At 31.0% G+C, this 20,752-nt stretch overlaps 1 protein-coding gene across 1 annotated transcript; it reads left to right on the top strand.

Moving 5' to 3' along the window:
- Positions 1 to 16,939: 16,939 nt before the first annotated feature.
- On the top strand, positions 16,940 to 20,752 carry LOC144563210 (bidirectional sugar transporter SWEET6b-like). Its single transcript, XM_078312636.1, has 6 exons — positions 16,940 to 17,054; positions 17,150 to 17,186; positions 18,128 to 18,344; positions 18,453 to 18,614; positions 19,866 to 19,985; positions 20,423 to 20,752. The coding sequence occupies exons 1-6, from the start codon at positions 17,012 to 17,014 to the stop codon at positions 20,585 to 20,587; spliced, it is 744 nt and encodes a 247-aa protein (XP_078168762.1). The 5' UTR covers positions 16,940 to 17,011; the 3' UTR covers positions 20,588 to 20,752.

The following is a 20,752-nucleotide window of genomic DNA, read 5'->3' as shown; positions in this document are numbered from 1 at the left end:
CTATTTAATATATTTTTTAATTTATGGAACTCTCTCATTGTCGTTTATCATATACTGTTAAATGTATTAGAAATGTTCGTACTAACAGTTCATAATATTTTAGGTCTAAATTAATTATTAAGTTTTATTGGACTGCATTAGTAATGGGTTTAAAATTCTAATCTCTCTAATTTGATATGATCTGATTCATCTGGATAGATCTCTTTGATTGGATGCGAACTGAATGTGTGCGATCTAAATAGGTACGATGTATTATATATACATGCATGTACTGTTAATTTTCGGAGGAGATATATATATCTGATATATTTTTGGATCATAAAGTACAGACATAAAAAGATAAAGAAAAACAGAGAAGCATATTTCGATTTTAGATAAAAACTGGAAAAATCTGAACTATCTATTTGAACAGTTCGGAAACAGAGAGAGAAAGGAAAGATTAGGAGGGGACTGTGAATTAGCGCTAGCACTTCGATTTGTTGTTGGTTGTCAACTTGTTCGTGTGGATACCGGTAGAGATGTGCTTGCAGTTGTTATGGCGTGGATTTGACACGAGGTGTCGAGGTGTATGAAGTGAATAAGGTTACTGCTAGTATTTGAATTTTCCGCTATGCGTCTAATGATAAACTCTATATTAATTTTGAAATTAATTTTATACATGGATTTTGATTTTCGAATAGTGATCAAATTTTAAATTGAATCAAATTATTGCATATATAACCTACAAAATGGATCATATATTATTGAACTCATGATTTTACAGATACACTTCAATTTTATATAATGAAAATTTTCAACGAAATTATTAACTTGAAGAACGTATGTGCAATAAAGAAGACTTCACAAAACATTGTTTAAATTTTTTTAATTTGTTATTTATTTGTATACATTAGCTTATTAATATTGAGAATTTTCTTTTTTTCTAACAATTCAGGAAGTCATGCTCACATAAGGACCAGCCTCTGCATTGGTCAGTATGAGAATATATCCTATCAGGTACTTGACTCTAGCAAATTAAAACGGATGAATTAGATGTGTTTGAGATTCGTGTTAATTTTGAAAAAAAAAAAAAAACAATTCAGAACGGTTCAGTTCTATTTGATTGAATTAGGTACCTGATTATCCGAGTGCAACTCCAAAATTAATTAACCGCCTCAGTTTCTACTTTCTTTTACACTTTTTTTTTTCTCTTCTCTCACTCTCTCCCTCTCCTCTCATTCTATCTCTGCTCTTTTCTTTTCTTTCTCGCCATAGAAAAATGTCAGCTCACAGTGTTTTCGGAATTCTAGGTACAATGATTGCTATCAATTCTTAATTTACTTGCCTCAATCCAGCTGCTAATCAGTGTTCTTTTTATTGATTTTAAGGCCCTGTGAGTAAATTCTTGTTCTATTGTGTTTTTCATTAGATAAGATTTTCGATGTATTTTGATTTTCTCTAATATCTCAAAAATATTAAAAAATTATATTAATAGATAATATTCTATTTATAAAAAAAAATTTTTGTCTTTTTTCTTTTATGAGTGACAAGATAAACTCTGTTATTGGCAGATTTTTTGTACTAAGTTTAAAAGATGAGTTCAAGTCTCCAAAATTATTATTATATAGTTGCGCTTATAAACTTGATCTTTTATTTTTTTTCACACCTTTTCTATGTAAGAAATAATGAAAACATGATAAAAACATGTATCCTGAATGATCAATGATGATAAAATTACGAATCACCTTTTCTATCTATGATATTACCAAAATATAATAAAAACATGTATCTCGAATGATTAATGGTGATGGAATTATTAAGAATGTGTTGTTGGATCAATTGTGAATCTAGTCAATCAAATTAAGTATTCGTTTAATCCAAGATAAAAACATCTTTATTAAATTTATGGAATATATAAAGCTAGTTAGAGGCTTAATAATCAGGACAACTATCATAATTTAATTTAAGAACTTTGGGTGCAATCTTTCGACGCAGAAATTAAAGTTTTGAAATCCAAAGTAATCCAACTGCCAAAATTTCTCAAAAAAAAAAAAAAAATCCAAAGTCATAAAAAATTTCAATATCCAAAGTGTTACAAACAAATTATCAAACTCAATGCTACCTTATGTGGACTTTAAAGGGCTCATAGCCCGTTTCGTGACATAAACGAAAAGTACTGAAAATGTGTGTTTGACAGGTGGGACTCACATATCAGTAATACTGTAGAGGATACTGTTCACTCATAGATCCAAAAATAAAATATGAAATAAAATAGATATATAATATATATATTTCACATTTTCCTCAATAATGAGAATTGCAATAAAAATAGACATTATCAATTTGTGTCTACGGTTTAATTACCCATTTTCTTATTTATCCCTTTTATCCATAGTTTAATGGAAAACTTTTTACTGTATTCATAAAAAAATTTAAAATAATCAATTTTCTCACTAAAACATCTTAATATTCAACATTTCCTAAAAATTTAACATTATTTCTTTTTAACTCCTCCTTTCAAATGAAGATGTTTCTTTTAATTAGTCATACAAAAAAATTGAATTAAGAGTGAAAAGAAAAGAGTCGCTTCATCTTCTTCATCAATTTGCTCCTTAACTCTTTAAAAAGCATTGGGTATGATGGTTTTAAGCTTTTCTCTGGTTTTGGTATGAAGGTTTGCAATGGGTTTGCAATGCATAAACTTTAAGTTGTTTATGTTATTGAAATGGGTTTGCACTCCGGCAGTCCAGCCCATAAAAGTTACTATGAATCTGTATCCTCTGTGACTCGGCAATTTTGCAGTTTTAGCCCTTTTTTTTCGCAAATACCTGAAAATAAGTGCATTAGCTCAATGCAGTATGCAATAAGCGAATGCATAAAGCAAACTTGGATTCTAGTGTAAAACTGTAAATAGTGTTTTTCTAGACTAGTATGAAGAAGTGTGTCAAATTAATTTATAACTGTTAGTAAATACGTAACACAGTGTCTCTGATTACTTTTGTTCTCCTCTGTACAATAAAATTTAAAAAGCACTAGGTATGTTTCCACTGCATCTTTGATTCTTTGACATTTGATAATTGTTGTTTCTAGGTTTGCCTTTTCAAAGGTCGATGCTTTTATTATAGTTTCCTATTTTGTATACCCTTAATCTTTGCAAAGTTAAAATTTAACTATGGAAAAAAAAAGGTTCAAGTTTTTCTGCGGTTTTGGTATCATTAAATTTCAGTGTGCATGACAATTTGGTTTGCAATGCATAAACTTTAAATTGTTTATGCTGTTGAATTTGGTTTGCAGTACTCCAGCAGTCCAGCCCATAAAAGTTCTATGTATCTGCATCCTCTGACCTCTGTGACTTGGCAAGTTTGCATTTTTATCCTCTCTTTTTTGCAGTTATATTAACAACAAATTTAACCTGATGGTACTGTTATTAATCACTCTTGGATTCAATAAATACATTTGATATTTGTTGTTTCTAGGTTTGCCTTTATATATCTTTGCAATGCATAAACTTTATATTGTTTATGCTCTTGAATTTGATTTGCACTCCAGCAGTCCATCCTATAAAAGTTCTATGTATCTGCTCCTCTGCGATTCAGCAAATTTGCATTTTTAGCCTCTTTTTTTTTTTAAATACTAGGTAAAAGAAGTGCATTAGCTAAGATGCAGTTATATTAACAAAATTTAACCTGATGGTACTGTTATTAATCACTCTTGGATTCAATAAATACATGGAAGAAAAGAAATCAAACTTCTTTCTTCCTCTGTTCTTCTTTTATCTTCTCTTTTCTTTACTTATTCAAGGTTTTAACCTGTAGCTAATAATTTGTTTGAAAATTAAATTAATAAATAGGACTACATTCGTGACCATAGTGCGCAACAAAGAAGTGGGCCAATTCTCACCGCTATCATTCTTAGCAGCGCTTCTTAGTTGCATGGGAGGGTGTTATTTATGGAATTCCATCCGTGCACCCAAATAGCATCCTTGTGCTCATCACCAATTGTGTAGGGATCATAATGGAAATGATCTGGATCATCATCATTTACATTTACTCCATCCCTCCACCCGCGACTCCGGGTAATTAAGCTTTCTTCTCTAATTAATTTTACTTTTTCTGCAGTTTTGAGCTATTATACAAGAATGTCTTTTGCATAATATAGATTGTTATATTGCGCGTTTTGGCAGTAGAGATGGTGCACGCTCGTTGGGGCTGTCCTTTCTGGTGTTTTTGGTGGTGCTCGCACTCATAAGAAAAGTACTGAGATTGTAGGCATTATATGCGTTACACTTAACACGCTGATGTATGCCTCTCCGCTTTCGATCATGGTAAGGCATTATTTTGCTCTTATTAGCCAAATATTTATCTGTATATTTTGCCATTTACAATGCTATGAATTTATCTTTCTGAACATAAAACAGTAATTTTGAACTAGGAATGTGAAATACATGTTAGTTTTTGTTCCACTAACTTTTACCTTGTCTGTACAGTTTGTTGGATGATCTACTCTTTTCTTCGCTTCAACCAATATAATAGTAAGATATCAAATAATTTAATATATCTCAGTCTTAACAGTTGATATAGAACTTATTTAATTTCTTAATAAGCAGATCTCCCACGGCCTCAGTGCATTACTTAGTGTATTTACTTCTGAGACAAACGTGTAACTGAAAACCCATTAATGCATTTAGGTGCGAGATAAAGTAAGAGCCTCCAAAGTTATATAATCTATAGCCATAGCAATTTTATTAACTTAATAAGCATGAAATTAATTATTAATAAACAACAATTATTTGAAAATAAACTAAAATATCTAATCTTTTTAGATATAAAAATAATTCTTAATTTTTTTTCTCTGTGTTGATTTTCTCTAATGTCTCAAAAATATTAAAAAAAATATATTAATAGATAATATTTTATTTATAAAATGTTTTTTTTATTGTTTTTCAATTTGTTTTTTTTTAATGTTTGAAAAGACTATTATAAACTTCGTTATTGGGATATTTTTTCTACTAAGTTTAAAAAATGAGTTCAAGTCTCCAAGATTGTTATTATATAGTTATGCTTTCAAACTAGATCATATTTTATACTTACGGTTTTCATTTTTTCTCACACTTTTTGTATCTAAGAAATAATGAAAACATGATAAAAACATGTATATCAAATGATCAATTATGATAAAATTATGAAACACCTTTTCTATCTATGATATGACAAAAATATAATAAAAACATGTATCTCGAATGATTAATGGTGATGAAATTATTAAGAATGTGTTGGATCAATGGGAATCTAGCCAACCAAATTAAGTATTTGTTTAATTCGAGATAAAAACATCTTTATTAAATTTATTGAAATATATGATGTTTTTTAGAAGCTTAATTAACAATCAGGGCAACTATCATAATTCAATTTAAGAACTTTGGGTGCAATCTTTTGACGCAGAAATTGAAGTTTTGAAATCCAAAGTAATCCAACTGCCAAAAATTCCTTAAAAAAAATCCAAAGTCATAAAAAATTTCAATATCCAAAGTGTTACAAACAAATTATCAAACTCAATGCTACCTTATGTGGACTTTAAAGGGCTCATAGCCCGTTTCGTGACATAAAACGAAAAGTACTGAAAATGTGTGTTTGACAGGTGGGACTCACATATCAGTAATACTGTAGAGGATACTGTTCACTCATAGATCCAAAAATAAAATATGAAATAAAATAGATATATAATATATATATTTCACATTTTCCTCAATAATGAGAATTGCAATAAAAATAGACATTATCAATTTGTGTCTACGGTTTAATTACCCATTTTCTTATTTATCCCTTTTATCCATAGTTTAATGGAAAACTTTTTACTGTATTCATAAAAAAATTTAAAATAATCAATTTTCTCACTAAAACATCTTAATATTCAACATTTCCTAAAAATTTAACATTATTTCTTTTTTAACTCCTCCTTTCACCTTTCAAATGAAGATGTTTCTTTAAATTAGTCATACAAAAAAATTGAATTAAGAGTGAAAAGAAAAGAGTCGCTTCATCTTCTTCATCAATTTGCTCCTTAACTCTTTAAAAAGCATTGGGTATGATGGTTTTAAGCTTTTCTCTGGTTTTGGTATGAAGGTTTGCAATGGGTTTGCAATGCATAAACTTTAAGTTGTTTATGTTATTGAAATGGGTTTGCACTCCGGCAGTCCAGCCCATAAAAGTTACTATGAATCTGTATCCTCTGTGACTCGGCAATTTTGCAGTTTTAGCCCTTTTTTTTCGCAAATACCTGAAAATAAGTGCATTAGCTCAATGCAGTATGCAATAAGCGAATGCATAAAGCAAACTTGGATTCTAGTGTAAAACTGTAAATAGTGTTTTTCTAGACTAGTATGAAGAAGTGTGTCAAATTAATTTATAACTGTTAGTAAATACGTAACACAGTGTCTCTGATTACTTTTGTTCTCCTCTGTACAATAAAATTTAAAAAGCACTAGGTATGTTTCCACTGCATCTTTGATTCTTTGACATTTGATAATTGTTGTTTCTAGGTTTGCCTTTTCAAAGGTCGATGCTTTTATTATAGTTTCCTATTTTGTATACCCTTAATCTTTGCAAAGTTAAAATTTAACTATGGAAAAAAAAAGGTTCAAGTTTTTCTGCGGTTTTGGTATCATTAAATTTCAGTGTGCATGACAATTTGGTTTGCAATGCATAAACTTTAAATTGTTTATGCTGTTGAATTTGGTTTGCAGTACTCCAGCAGTCCAGCCCATAAAAGTTCTATGTATCTGCATCCTCTGACCTCTGTGACTTGGCAAGTTTGCATTTTTATCCTCTCTTTTTTGCAGTTATATTAACAACAAATTTAACCTGATGGTACTGTTATTAATCACTCTTGGATTCAATAAATACATTTGATATTTGTTGTTTCTAGGTTTGCCTTTATATATCTTTGCAATGCATAAACTTTATATTGTTTATGCTCTTGAATTTGATTTGCACTCCAGCAGTCCATCCTATAAAAGTTCTATGTATCTGCTCCTCTGCGATTCAGCAAATTTGCATTTTTAGCCTCTTTTTTTTTTTAAATACTAGGTAAAAGAAGTGCATTAGCTAAGATGCAGTTATATTAACAAAATTTAACCTGATGGTACTGTTATTAATCACTCTTGGATTCAATAAATACATGGAAGAAAAGAAATCAAACTTCTTTCTTCCTCTGTTCTTCTTTTATCTTCTCTTTTCTTTACTTATTCAAGGTTTTAACCTGTAGCTAACAATTTGTTTGAAAATTAAATTAATAAATAGGACTACATTCGTGACCATAGTGCGCAACAAAGAAGTGGGCCAATTCTCACCGCTATCATTCTTAGCAGCGCTTCTTAGTTGCATGGGAGGGTGTTATTTATGGAATTCCATCCGTGCACCCAAATAGCATCCTTGTGCTCATCACCAATTGTGTAGGGATCATAATGGAAATGATCTGGATCATCATCATTTACATTTACTCCACCCCTCCACCCGCGACTCCGGGTAATTAAGCTTTCTTCTCTAATTAATTTTACTTTTTCTGCAGTTTTGAGCTATTATACAAGAATGTCTTTTGCATAATATAGATTGTTATATTGCGCGTTTTGGCAGTAGAGATGGTGCACGCTCGTTGGGGCTGTCCTTTCTGGTGTTTTTGGTGGTGCTCGCACTCATAAGAAAAGTACTGAGATTGTAGGCATTATATGCGTTACACTTAACACGCTGATGTATGCCTCTCCGCTTTCGATCATGGTAAGGCATTATTTTGCTCTTATTAGCCAAATATTTATCTGTATATTTTGCCATTTACAATGCTATGAATTTATCTTTCTGAACATAAAACAGTAATTTTGAACTAGGAATGTGAAATACATGTTAGTTTTTGTTCCACTAACTTTTACCTTGTCTGTACAGTTTGTTGGATGATCTACTCTTTTCTTCGCTTCAACCAATATAATAGTAAGATATCAAATAATTTAATATATCTCAGTCTTAACAGTTGATATAGAACTTATTTAATTTCTTAATAAGCAGATCTCCCACGGCCTCAGTGCATTACTTAGTGTATTTACTTCTGAGACAAACGTGTAACTGAAAACCCATTAATGCATTTAGGTGCGAGATAAAGTAAGAGCCTCCAAAGTTATATAATCTATAGCCATAGCAATTTTATTAACTTAATAAGCATGAAATTAATTATTAATAAACAACAATTATTTGAAAATAAACTAAAATATCTAATCTTTTTAGATATAAAAATAATTCTTAATTTTTTTTCTCTGTGTTGATTTTCTCTAATGTCTCAAAAATATTAAAAAAAATATATTAATAGATAATATTTTATTTATAAAATGTTTTTTTTATTGTTTTTCAATTTGTTTTTTTTTAATGTTTGAAAAGACTATTATAAACTTCGTTATTGGGATATTTTTTCTACTAAGTTTAAAAAATGAGTTCAAGTCTCCAAGATTGTTATTATATAGTTATGCTTTCAAACTAGATCATATTTTATACTTACGGTTTTCATTTTTTCTCACACTTTTTGTATCTAAGAAATAATGAAAACATGATAAAAACATGTATATCAAATGATCAATTATGATAAAATTATGAAACACCTTTTCTATCTATGATATGACAAAAATATAATAAAAACATGTATCTCGAATGATTAATGGTGATGAAATTATTAAGAATGTGTTGGATCAATGGGAATCTAGCCAACCAAATTAAGTATTTGTTTAATTCGAGATAAAAACATCTTTATTAAATTTATTGAAATATATGATGTTTTTTAGAAGCTTAATTAACAATCAGGGCAACTATCATAATTCAATTTAAGAACTTTGGGTGCAATCTTTTGACGCAGAAATTGAAGTTTTGAAATCCAAAGTAATCCAACTGCCAAAAATTCCTTAAAAAAAATCCAAAGTCATAAAAAATTTCAATATCCAAAGTGTTACAAACAAATTATCAAACTCAATGCTACCTTATGTGGACTTTAAAGAGCTCATATAAAGCCTGTTTCGTGACATAAAACGAAAAGTACTGAAACTGTGTCTAAGAGGTGGGACTCACATGTCAGTAATACTGTAGAGGATACTATTCACTCATAGATCCAAAACTAAAATATGAAGTAGATATATAATAGAGGAGGGTTCAAATGCCTCCATTTTTTGTACCTTCACTATGTCTCCATCTTTTAAAACTTTAATAACTCAAAATTTAAAACTTAAAAGTCAAAATAAAACCGTTAGATGTGATCTATGTTATTTTCTCTATGTGCTCATAAAAAAATTATCACATTTCAATTTTGTTTTTATGTGAATCATTAAGTTCAAAAGTCAACGTCTAAAAATCATCCAAATTAGTGTGTTTTTTACAAGCTCTTGATGACAATAAAAATAAAATTGAAATGTCATAATTTTTTACACGTGCATAGATAAAATGATGTAGATCATATCCAACGGTTTTATTTTGACTTTTAAGTTTTAAATTTTGAATTATTAAAGTTTTTAAAAATAGAGGCATGATGGAGGCACAAAAAATGAAAGCATTTGAACCCTCCTCATAATATATATATATTTCACATTGTACCCTGTTTTCCTCGATACTGAGAATTGCAATAAAAATTGACATTATCAATTTGTGTCTACGGTTTACCCATTTTTTTTATCCATAGTTTAATGAAAAACTTTTTAGTGCATTCATGATATTTTTTTAAATGATCAATTTTCTCACTAAAAAATCTTAATATTCAACATGTCCTAAAAATTTAACATTATTTCTTTTTATCTCCTCCTTTCAAATGAAGATGTTTCTTTAAATTAGTAACATAAAATTGAATTAAGAGTGAAAAGAAAAGAGTCGCTTCATCTTCTTTATCAATTTGCGCCTATGCTCTTTCTCGTTCCTTGATGGAAACTAAAGCTCTTGACAATTAAATTAACTTACCTACAAAGTTTGGTCTAACTCTATTTTCATATAAATATTACATTGAGAGATTTATATTGACAGTTTGAAATTTAAAAGAAACAATATGATTCTATAATATGAGTTGATCCGCACTTTACCTATATAGCCTCATTCTAGATATCACATCCGATTTTTTTATTTATATCCAAAATAAAATATAAATTTAAAAAACTAACCAACTAGCTAATGAAATTGTAAAACTACCCAAACTGGTTAACCATTAACCGGACTCAAATCAAATTTCCGGTTATTGGTTTCCCGGACCCATTGAAATAGTCCGGTTAACCATTAACCGGAAATTTGATTTGAGTCCGGTTAATGGTTAACCGGACTTGTGCATTTTCCTTCTTTTTTTTTTTCTTTTTTTTTAAACAAATTTTTTTTTTGTATTAAAATATTAGAAATGTTGAATATATTTCTTTGAAAATAGATGGAATACAATATAATTTGATTTATTAGAAAGACTGCAACAAATAGCCCGGATCAATATTTTTCAAATCGGATTTTTCGCGGCTGTAAGAAAAATTAATATATCTCTTTATGTGTTATTGAAAAAAAATAAAAATGCTTAGATTCCGAGTTATTGATCCCGGTTCAAAAGTCACTTCTATGTAATCTAGAAAATATTGTGATCCTTCTAGGACATTTAATTTATGAAAAGTTGTATCTATTTTTGAAAAAAAAAACAAAAACTTTAATTTATTTAATGATTGTTTTTAAAAAAGAATTCTCAAAATAGATACAACTTTTCATAAATTAAATGTCCTAGAAGGATCACAATATTTTCTAGATTACATAGAAGTGACTTTTGAACCGGGATCAATAACTCGGAATCTAAGCATTTTTTTTTTCAATAACACATAAAGAGATATATTAATTTTTCTTACAGCCGCGAAAAATCTGATCTGAAAAATATTGAACCGGGCTATTTGTTGCAGTCTTTCTAATAAATCAAATTATATTGTATTCCATCTATTTTCAAAGAAATATATTCAATATTTCTAATATTTTAATAGAAAAAAATAAAAAAAATAAAAAATTATGTTTTAAAAAAAAAAAAAACCGGTTCACTGCTAACCGGACCTTCTTTCACATGCCCACACCCCAATGCATGACCCCCACCTTTAAAAATTAAAAAAAAAAGATCCGATTAACGGTTAACCGGATTATTTCAATGAATCCGGTTAATGGTTAACCGGAAATTTAATTTGGGTCCGGTTAACCGTTAACCGGTTTGGATACTTTTCGATTTTCATAACCCGTTTGGTTATTTTTTTAAATTCCTTTTATTTTATGGATATAAATAAAAAAATCGGATATCACATTGTACACTCTTTTTCCCAATTCAATATTGAGAACTGAAATAAAAATGAACATCGATTTATGTCTTTACGTACAATCTACGGTTCCCATATTTTTATTCATTAAAAAAAATTAATAAAAAAATAATATAATCGGAGCTGCTTTGGAGAAGATAACATGTCTATAGAGAGAGAGAGAGGTGGGCTACGGTGTTTCGCGAAGTAAAACGAGTATTTTACATCTGTATCTTCAATTTCAAAGGTCAAAACGTCAATCCGAACCATTTGAGTTGATCTCCATATTAAATTGTGATTGGGGACCAAATTTTTCAATTTTTAGAAACTTTTTATTATTTTTTGGATTTTTTTAAAATCACTAATTTTTTATGGTACACGATTTTCTGAAAAACAATGATTTTTAAAAAATTCATAAAAATAGTAAAAGCTTTTAAAAATTGTAAGATTTTTTATGGTCCACAATTTTCTAAAAAAGTAATTTTAAATGAAGGATATTTAATAAAATTTTCAGGTCCAGTAAAAATGTTTTACCTTTTTGGTATTTCACGGCCCCGTACTTATTTTGTTTAGGTATTTTTTTTTCTATCCTAATTGTCAAAATAGCTCTCTGACATGCTAATTATGATCTTAATAGATCGTTCTAATTTATTAATGTCATATTCTATTTAATTCTCGATTTAAATTGTTCAATTATTATACGGACAAATTTTTATTTTGTTCAAGGACTAAAATTTAGTACTAAATTATATTTGATTATATACTTGTTAATAAAGATTAAAATGGTTATTTACAGGTTATAAATTTTCGGACGGGAAAAAAAAAACACATTCCTATATTAGAAACAACACGTGTGAAATTCACTTCATTTATTTGATTTTAGCCTTGAAAATTGTGCATCAATACTAAAATTGGTAATTGCATTAGGCGTAGATCATTATTTTGACATGATTATATAAGAAGCTTTTTTTAAGTTGAGTTAATTTCCATGAAAATTCTTACAACTAAATATTTTTTTTATATATTTTTGGAGATGGGCTACGGTGAGCCATGAAGTAAAATGAGTTGGTGCTCCATGACACTATATTTCTATTTTGAAAATCCAAACGACCGATCCGAACCGCTCAACATGATCTCCATATTGAAATGTGCTTGGAGACCAAATTTTACATATTTTTGATTTTTTTTTTACCATTTATTAAGTAATTTTGAAAATCGCTGATCCGGTGGTCCATAAATTTTTACTGTTTTTTCCTGTTCACAGCAAAACAACAGTTTTCAAAATTGCTTAATAAATAGTAAAAAAATTCCAAAAAATATAACATTTGGTCTCCAAGCACACTTCAATATGGATATCACATCTAACGGTTCGGATCGGTCGTTTGGATTTTCAAAATAAAAATACAGTGTCATGGAGCACCAACTCATTTTACTTCATGGCTCACCGTAACTCATCTCATATTTTTGCCGTACATTCCATGCTCATGAAAACCTGTAATTTGTTGGTGGAATTCCACACTCAATTTTTTTTTTATTCCATATAATTCTATACAATTACAGTCTTATGTTAGCAAATATATAAATAAGAATCATAGAAATGGAGCTAAAATTTGCCCTTGAGGCCTTGATAAAGATCTCCACACACAGCCTAAGGGTGTTTGGTTGAAACCGAACCGAATTAGGCAAACTAAAGTTATCATTTGGTTTCAAAAATAGAATCGAATCGAACTGATTTAGTATTGCAACCGAACCGAATCAAAATTTTATTTCAGTTTGTTCGGTTCAAAACGAAATATATTAATTTTTGTTTGTGAAGCAATTGATTTATAATAAACCGGGATATTAAGAAATATTAAGAAATAAACCAGGATATTAAGAAATAAATTGAGATATTAAGAAATAAACCGAAGTATTTAAAGCAATTGATTAAAAAATAAACCGGGAAAGTCCGGACCAAATTCATAATATATAAAAGTTCAGTCGGTTTGGTTATTTTGTTTTTGAAAATTTTCAAACTGAACTGAACTGAACCAAAGTTATAATTCGGTTTTAGAAAACAAACTATTAATTAAACCGAAAAACCGAACCGTTTGATCCAAAATAATTCGGTTCGGTTCAAAACCAACTAAACCGGAACCAGTCCACACCTCTATACACAGGCAGGCTCGCCCAAAACCGAAACTTCCACAATGGTGCACATGTGTGTCCTTTATTGCTCCTTTTTATTGTCTCTTCAATTTTTCATAGTCTTTTATTGTGTGTGTGTGTGTTTTTTTTTTTTTTTTTTAATGTATGTCAAGTTATTTTGAGTGTGATATTTTTTAATATATGGCACTTGGTCAATTATTGTATTTTTTTTTAGTACAAGTTCGTTTGGCAATTACACCCAAATTTCCAATAGAATTTATCTTAACGAAGATGCCCGGCCCACTCTCAGCTTCTGTCACTGATGCGATTTTTCATTCTGACGGATCTTCTATAGACTATCACTATATGGCTTTGTGAAACTATAATGTGGGACCTGCACTTAGTTCTGATACAGGGGCCCCCTTCCAGTATAGCTGTTAGTTTGTTTTATCGAAATCTTTCCGAAAATCTACGATTATATACTACAACCTATTATATTATACCACGTATGTCAAGTAAATTTGGAATGCATACAACTTTTTTATTCATTAATTCTTTTGTTTATTTTTTAAAACTTGCTCAAGTTCTTAAGCCACATGATTATGTAAGACTTAAATTTTTTGCTTAGCTTAAAAATGTTTTAACAAAGTTACTTTTTAACTTAATTGTCAAATAAATTCTCCTTAATGCAGCTTAAGATTAAAAAAAAAAAAATCTAATATGCCCATCTAAAAATAGCTAATTTATCCATCAAAGTATCAAAATATCTAATATCTTTGTACAAATTTAACATACTCTCTTCTATATCCTTTTAATTATTTTAAAAAATAATGACTAATATGCTCTTTGATTTTAATTGAACGAGTTCAATATTTCTAAATGTCATCTTTCTCTCTTCCTCCCTCAAACTTTTATGTCGTTTAATTTTAATCAGAGCTTAAACGAATCATTTCTAGACGGACCACCGTTCGATTAAAATTAATGATACATAAGAGCATAGTTGAGAGGTTCTGATTTGAATCAATTCAAATCATTTGGTCTGATCGATTGAAATTAAACGGTGGTCATATTTATTAATTGATTGGATCCAAGGGAGAGAAGAAGCCATACAACTCTCCACGCGATAGAGTTTAGATTCGGACCGTCTGATCAGAACTCGTGTTAATCCAGCCAGAGGTGCATGCACAGAATACCTTTAATATTCGTGTCAATCCAGATTTGACGGTCCCGGATCTAAACTCACAAATTGAGTTACTTCAGGCGATATGAAAAGAGTTCTTTAACAAATAGTGGGCCGGGCCGGCCTTCCGAATTTACCCATGAAATTGATCCATCCACATTCTTTAAAGACATCTGAGATGTGACGACACTTTAGTTAGTCGAAACAAAGATCATTTTGTTCCATTTGAATAAAAAAGGAACTTTTTCCTTTTTTTATGAAGAAATAAGCAAGTGTTAATAATATGCAGAGACTGTCATGTCAGAATCGTCAGATATCTGGTATAATGCTCAGCTTTTTTGAAAGAGGAAAACGCCTAATTATAATGTTCTACTTTAGAATTAAATGAGCGTTAGTGTCTAAACATTTTTATCATTCTTTACTTAGAATTAATATTTATTTTATCTTCTGTTGTTGATTAACAAATCTAAATATTAAAATTACACAAATGTGCAAATAATCAATTTTATCATCTCCCCAGGGCCCAGGGGTTAGGGGTGTCAATGGGTATGATACGGATAAGGTGGAATCATTTTTATGCCCATACCCACTAAGAACTAACCTTATTCATATCCTACCTATACTCGTTAAAAATTTGTCTTATCCTATCCTACCCATACCCGTTAAGATAAAATGGTAGTTGACGAATAACGAATAATACAAATATAATAGTTTTATTATTTTTACAAATAAACCATCAAAACTTATTATGCCATACATATACAATTACAATTACTAATATAAAATTAAAATATAAATATGCAATTAATTCTAAGTAATAGATTTTTATTAAGTAAAAAAAATCAAAATCACAAATATCTCTTCTAACAAATTCAATTCTTTAACTAAATAATAAAATATTCAAATAAAAAAAATAAAATATTTAGCGTAATATTCTTCTTATGATATAATTTATTTTATATAATTATCCGTTACCCAACGGGTACAAAATAACCTTTATCTGTATCCATACTTATTTATCTAATGAAACAAAATATTTATCCATACCTATACTCATACTCAATAAGTTAATGAAAAAAAAATCTTATTTATACTCATCTTATCGAATACGATACGGGTAGGATAAACGAGTGTAGACATTTGCTAATACCCGTTCGGGTACTACCCGTTTTACCCAGCCCGTACCCATTACCCGAGGTACCCGTACCCGTGCCCGGGTATAGGCGGGTAAACGGGTACACAGGTATGGGTTTGAGACTGGTAGGGTACCAATATTTGAGAAAAAACCCGCCCAACCCGTACCCGCCTTACCCGTACCCGAAACCCGCCTACCCGAATCCCTTGTACCCGTACCCGCACCCATTTACCCGAACCCGAACCTGCATACTTTACCCTTTCTACCCGCACCCTTTACCCGTTTAACCCGTACCCATTAACCCATTTAATTTTGAAATTCAAATTTTTAAAAAAAATTCCCGCTGGTTTGTAAAAAAAAATAGAAAAAATAAAAACACACAAAAAAAGAACACCAAAAAACACCAAAAAAAACACAAAAAACAGTAAAAAAAACACAAAAAAATCAGAAAAAAAAAAACCGTACCCTATCCGAGGTACCCGTACCCGTTACTCGAGACGGGCACGGATAGGGTACACTTTTTTAAAAACCTACCCTACCTATCTGTACCCGTTCTACCCAACTACCCGTCCTACCCGACTACCCGTCCCGGATATAGCCGAGGTAACCGTACCCTACCCGAGAGCAAATGTCTAAACGGGTGTCACGGGTGTTATTGACACCCCTACCAGGGGTCCAACCGCCGCACACAGAAAAAAAAGTTGGAGAAGCTTCCAAGCCCGGTGGGCCCCACAAAATCAATAATATTCAAATTCTTTAAAAAGGTTATTTTGGTCATTTTAAATACGTCCGGTTAAAAAGTTGTAAGAAAAAGAAGACTGTTGTCTGGCGTCTGGTGTCTGTTGTCAGTTTCTTCATAATGCTAATACTTAACGGCGATACTTAAAATGACTAACGGCCGTCTAATTGCATCCGAATCCTCTCAGGTACCTGACACAAACGAATTGAAACGGAGGGCCCAGATTACCTAAAAAACGGTTTCTATTTGGGATAGCCCAGGGACCAGTATTACTTGTGCTTTGAGAAGTGCCAAGTTAAAATGACGATTCTAGACCGTTGGTTTCTAATTATGCTTCAGTGAGGTACCTGGGGTGGAATTGGATCCCGTCTAATTAGTAAATCCAGGTTAAAATTTTAGTTTCTATTTGGGTTTAATCGCTTGATTCGCTGAAGTTATATATCTCTCTCACAGTCCCACCTCTTGCTTCACTGCTTCTCTCTCGTTCTCTGCATATTGCATCTCTCCTTCTCCTTTTCTCGCTCTCTCCCTCACGCGAAAATGATTTCCACAAGTTCAGTACGCACAGTGGTTGGAATAATAGGTACGTACAAATGGCGATCTCCAGTTATTCCTCTCCCTCTCTCTCCATCTTGTCAGACTAGAAAGTTTAATCGCTTTCTCTTTTCATTATTTCAGGAAATGTGATCTCCTTCGGCTTGTTCCTCTCTCCACTGTAAGCTTATCTGATCTCCTCTTATCGCAATAGTTAGATCCGTCCTATTTACGTTGCGTTTTTAATTAGATCCGCTATCTGATGAGATTTTCAATCTATTTTGCATCCTTTTCATGTTTGCTGTAGTTGAGATTTGAGGAGGATACAACCTCTGTTGTTTTTTCTGAGATTATGACTGTCGTTGTTCATAGATAGAGTTGTTCAAAAAGAATTAAATTTTTGGTTAACCGGATGCAATAAGCGAATCTATAGTGCAAATAGTATTTTTCTGGACTAGTATGAAAAAGTCTGTCAAATTAATTTATGACTTTTGTTGGACTAGTATTTTTCTGGACTAGTATGCAAATAGTGTAAATACGTAACACAGCGCCTCTGATTTACTTTTGTTCTCCGCTGTACCATAAAATTTAAAAAGCACTAGGTATGTTTCCACTGCATCTTTGACATTTGATATTTGTTGTTTCTAGGTTTGCCTTTTCAAAGATTGATGCTTTTATTATAGTTTCCTATTTTGTATACCCTTAATCTTTGCAAATTTAAATTTCAACTATGGAAAAAAAAGGTTTAAGGTTTTCTGCGGTTTTGGTATCTTTAAATTTCAATGTGCATGAGAACGTATGAATTGGCTTTGCAATGCATAAACTTTAAATTATTTATGCTGTTGAATTTGGTTTGCACTCCAGCAGTCCAGTCCATAAAGTTCTATGTATCTGCATCCTCTTGGACTTGGCAAATTTGCATTTTTATCCTCTTTTTTTGCAGTTATATTAACAGCAAATTTAACCTGATGGTACTCTTATTAACCTATTATTAAGATAAACTTAATTAAACAATTTATTAATAGTATAATACTTTCTTTGAGTGCATTAGCTCAGACACAAAGTGTATGTATAAACAAACTATAGTAACTATTTTTTTTTGAACATTGGATGAACAAATAGGCCCACATTCATGACTATTGTAAGCAAGAAGGCAGTGGAGCAGTTCTCGCCGATGCCATACCTAGCTACGCTGCTGAATTGCATGATGTGGATTGTGTACGGGCTACCGATTGTGCATCCAAACAGCGTCCTCGTTCTCACCATCAATGGCGCCGGCTTACTGATCGAGGCTCTCTACATCTCCATTTTCTTTGCCTTCTCCCCACGCCGCCTCCGTGTTAGCTCTTGTTCTTTTTATGTTAACATGGAAGATGATAAATTATATCATTGTTGTGTATTCTGCCAATACTAACATTTTTATAATACATATTCCTTTGCAATGCAGCTTAAAATTTTGGGGATATTGGTAGCAGAGCTAGTATTTGTTGGGGCTGTCCTGGCTGGAGTTCTTGGTGGTGCCCACACTCACAACAAGAGAACAGAGATTGTGGGTATTCTCTGTGTCATCTTTGGCACTGCCATGTATGCATCACCTCTTTCTATCATGGTAAGAACATCTTTTTTCTTATAAGCAGCTGTAATGTGCATGGAAGTGTATTGGTCATTTATGATATTATATGTACTGAGCTTTAACTAAAAAGTTGGCTCAGTTTTTATCAAGTGTCACAACACTAACAATTTTGAAAAGAACTAAATATGTAGTTTGCCATTGCTATTGTGGTATACCTTAGTATTTGCATTACAGATGTGTGTCATTGGCTTTAGGATTGTTTGGATAAAAAACCACGGTTAATCAGATCTTATTTTTATTATATATATATATATATTATGCCTTAATTTGGTCATCTTAAGTCTTAACTTGAATAAATAATGTTCTCAGTTTGTATATCAATTTGAGTTACAAAATTGGGTTCTAATTTAGTTATTACTCTAGATGCTTTTAAATCACCTTTCTTAACTTTACAAGTAGCCAAAATTTCCTACTAGCTTGATATTTCAAGAAAGTTGACAGCATGATGTCTTAAAAACATTTTAAATTCATTCAGGTTTACATTAAATTAGGGTCCACCAAAATTGAAACTCATACATACACTCAATAAGATGATTGAACATCAGATATATTGTATGTTTCTATATATGGAGTCACAAATGCATGTGCATTCTATTTGGTAGATGGGAACTTGGCCAGATTAGGTGCATGATATTTGTCAGTAATTGGTGAGTTTTTAAACAGAAACCTGAAAAGAAGTATTTTAGGTGGTTGCATCTTTTTGTTCAAGTTTCTCTGTTTTGCAAAAGAAACATTGGTTAAGAGAAGGCCGATCATGACTTAGCACATATTTGAGAAAGAAACTTTCTGTACAAAAATGGCAAAGAGTTCTGTGTTTCTATTGAAGCATGTGTTTTCCTAATGATTAAACATTGTGGAACTGAATGTCATACCAAAACAGCAATGTTCTATGATATTGGAACTGGTACCTAGGCACATTTTGAAATAAGTTAGACATCAATTAAATTTCATATCATATTTTAATTTAATTCAGTCATTATTGAGTGCTTATGAACCTAGATTTTTTGGAGCTTTGTTTTATTTATTCTATGAAATGTCATTTCATTAATCGATTAATATTTTTCAAGTATGAATGCAAAAAAATAAATTAGAAAAGATCCAATTAAGTTGTGCCCTGTGGCTAACGATCTTACTTACCGCAAATTCAACACTGTAAGAATGTAATAATCTGCCACAAGAGATATCTGTTTAGTTAACAGTTTCCCTCTGTTTTGCATCTTTTGACAGAAAACAGTGATTGACACGAAGAGTGTGAAATACATGCCATTTTCTCTCTCCTTCATCAGCTTTCTAAATGGGATTTGCTGGATGTCCTACTCTCTCCTTCGCTTTGACCTCTACATCTTGGTTAGCAATATTTTCTCAATTGGTATAAACCAAAATCTGTTTAGTGCGTAGCATTTTGTACCTAAGAAATTTCCTGCTTAATATTTCTCTGTCATTTTAGAGTTATTTGGGTCATTCCATGAATCTCCACAGAGCTCATTTAGTTATTCATAATATGCAACAGAGACAAAATGAAAAGGGGCTCAAATCAGTACTTTGGTACTTGTATTCGCGCTGCTGCTGGACCAAACCAAAATAGTAAAAAGAAAATCAGAGTAAAATATTATGGTTTCAGATAAGCAACAAAAACCAACTTTTAGCCGATACATACATATATATAATATAATAATAATATATATATGTGCCAACAAAATTTAGTGGTGGCATAACCCGAGATGAATATATATCTCTGTCTTGACATTTGATTGAGAATGGCCATAATTTTCTTGAATGAGCAGATTCCAAATGGTCTCGGTGCATTACTTAGTGCAGCTCAGCTAATTCTCTACTTCAAGTACTACCGTACCACTCCCAAAGACGAGCCAAAGCAAAACATTGAGGTGCCAGAGGTTGTTGCGACCAGTGCACCTGACTCTTTCAGCTGCGTGACAGTCGAGAGATAGAGATGGATTTTATATTCTAATACATTACTACCCTATTAATAATACGAGTTTCATCTCAGTGAAAATTAATACTACGGTTATTTCTGTGCTTTACATTAGATTTTTGCATTTGTATCTCTTGTGCTATGTTGGCTTCTAAAAGGATTATTGTACTCCGTAGAATAA

This window comes from Carex rostrata, chromosome 12, assembly GCF_964058835.1.
Source record: "Carex rostrata chromosome 12, lpCarRost1.2, whole genome shotgun sequence".
Taxonomy (NCBI): Eukaryota; Viridiplantae; Streptophyta; class Magnoliopsida; order Poales; family Cyperaceae; genus Carex; species Carex rostrata.
The sequence above is the reverse complement of the archived record's forward strand: the minus strand, read 5'-3'. Positions and strand labels throughout refer to the sequence as shown.

Bases quoted from the DNA above. Each gene is read 5' to 3' on its own strand.
- LOC144563210 (XM_078312636.1), top strand. From the start codon at position 17,012: ATGATTTCCACAAGTTCAGTACGCACAGTGGTTGGAATAATAG. The intron at 18,345-18,452 runs GTTAGCTCTTGT...TTTGCAATGCAG, and splicing joins TCTCCCCACGCCGCCTCCGT to CTTAAAATTTTGGGGATATT. The intron at 18,615-19,865 runs GTAAGAACATCT...ATCTTTTGACAG, and splicing joins CATCACCTCTTTCTATCATG to AAAACAGTGATTGACACGAA.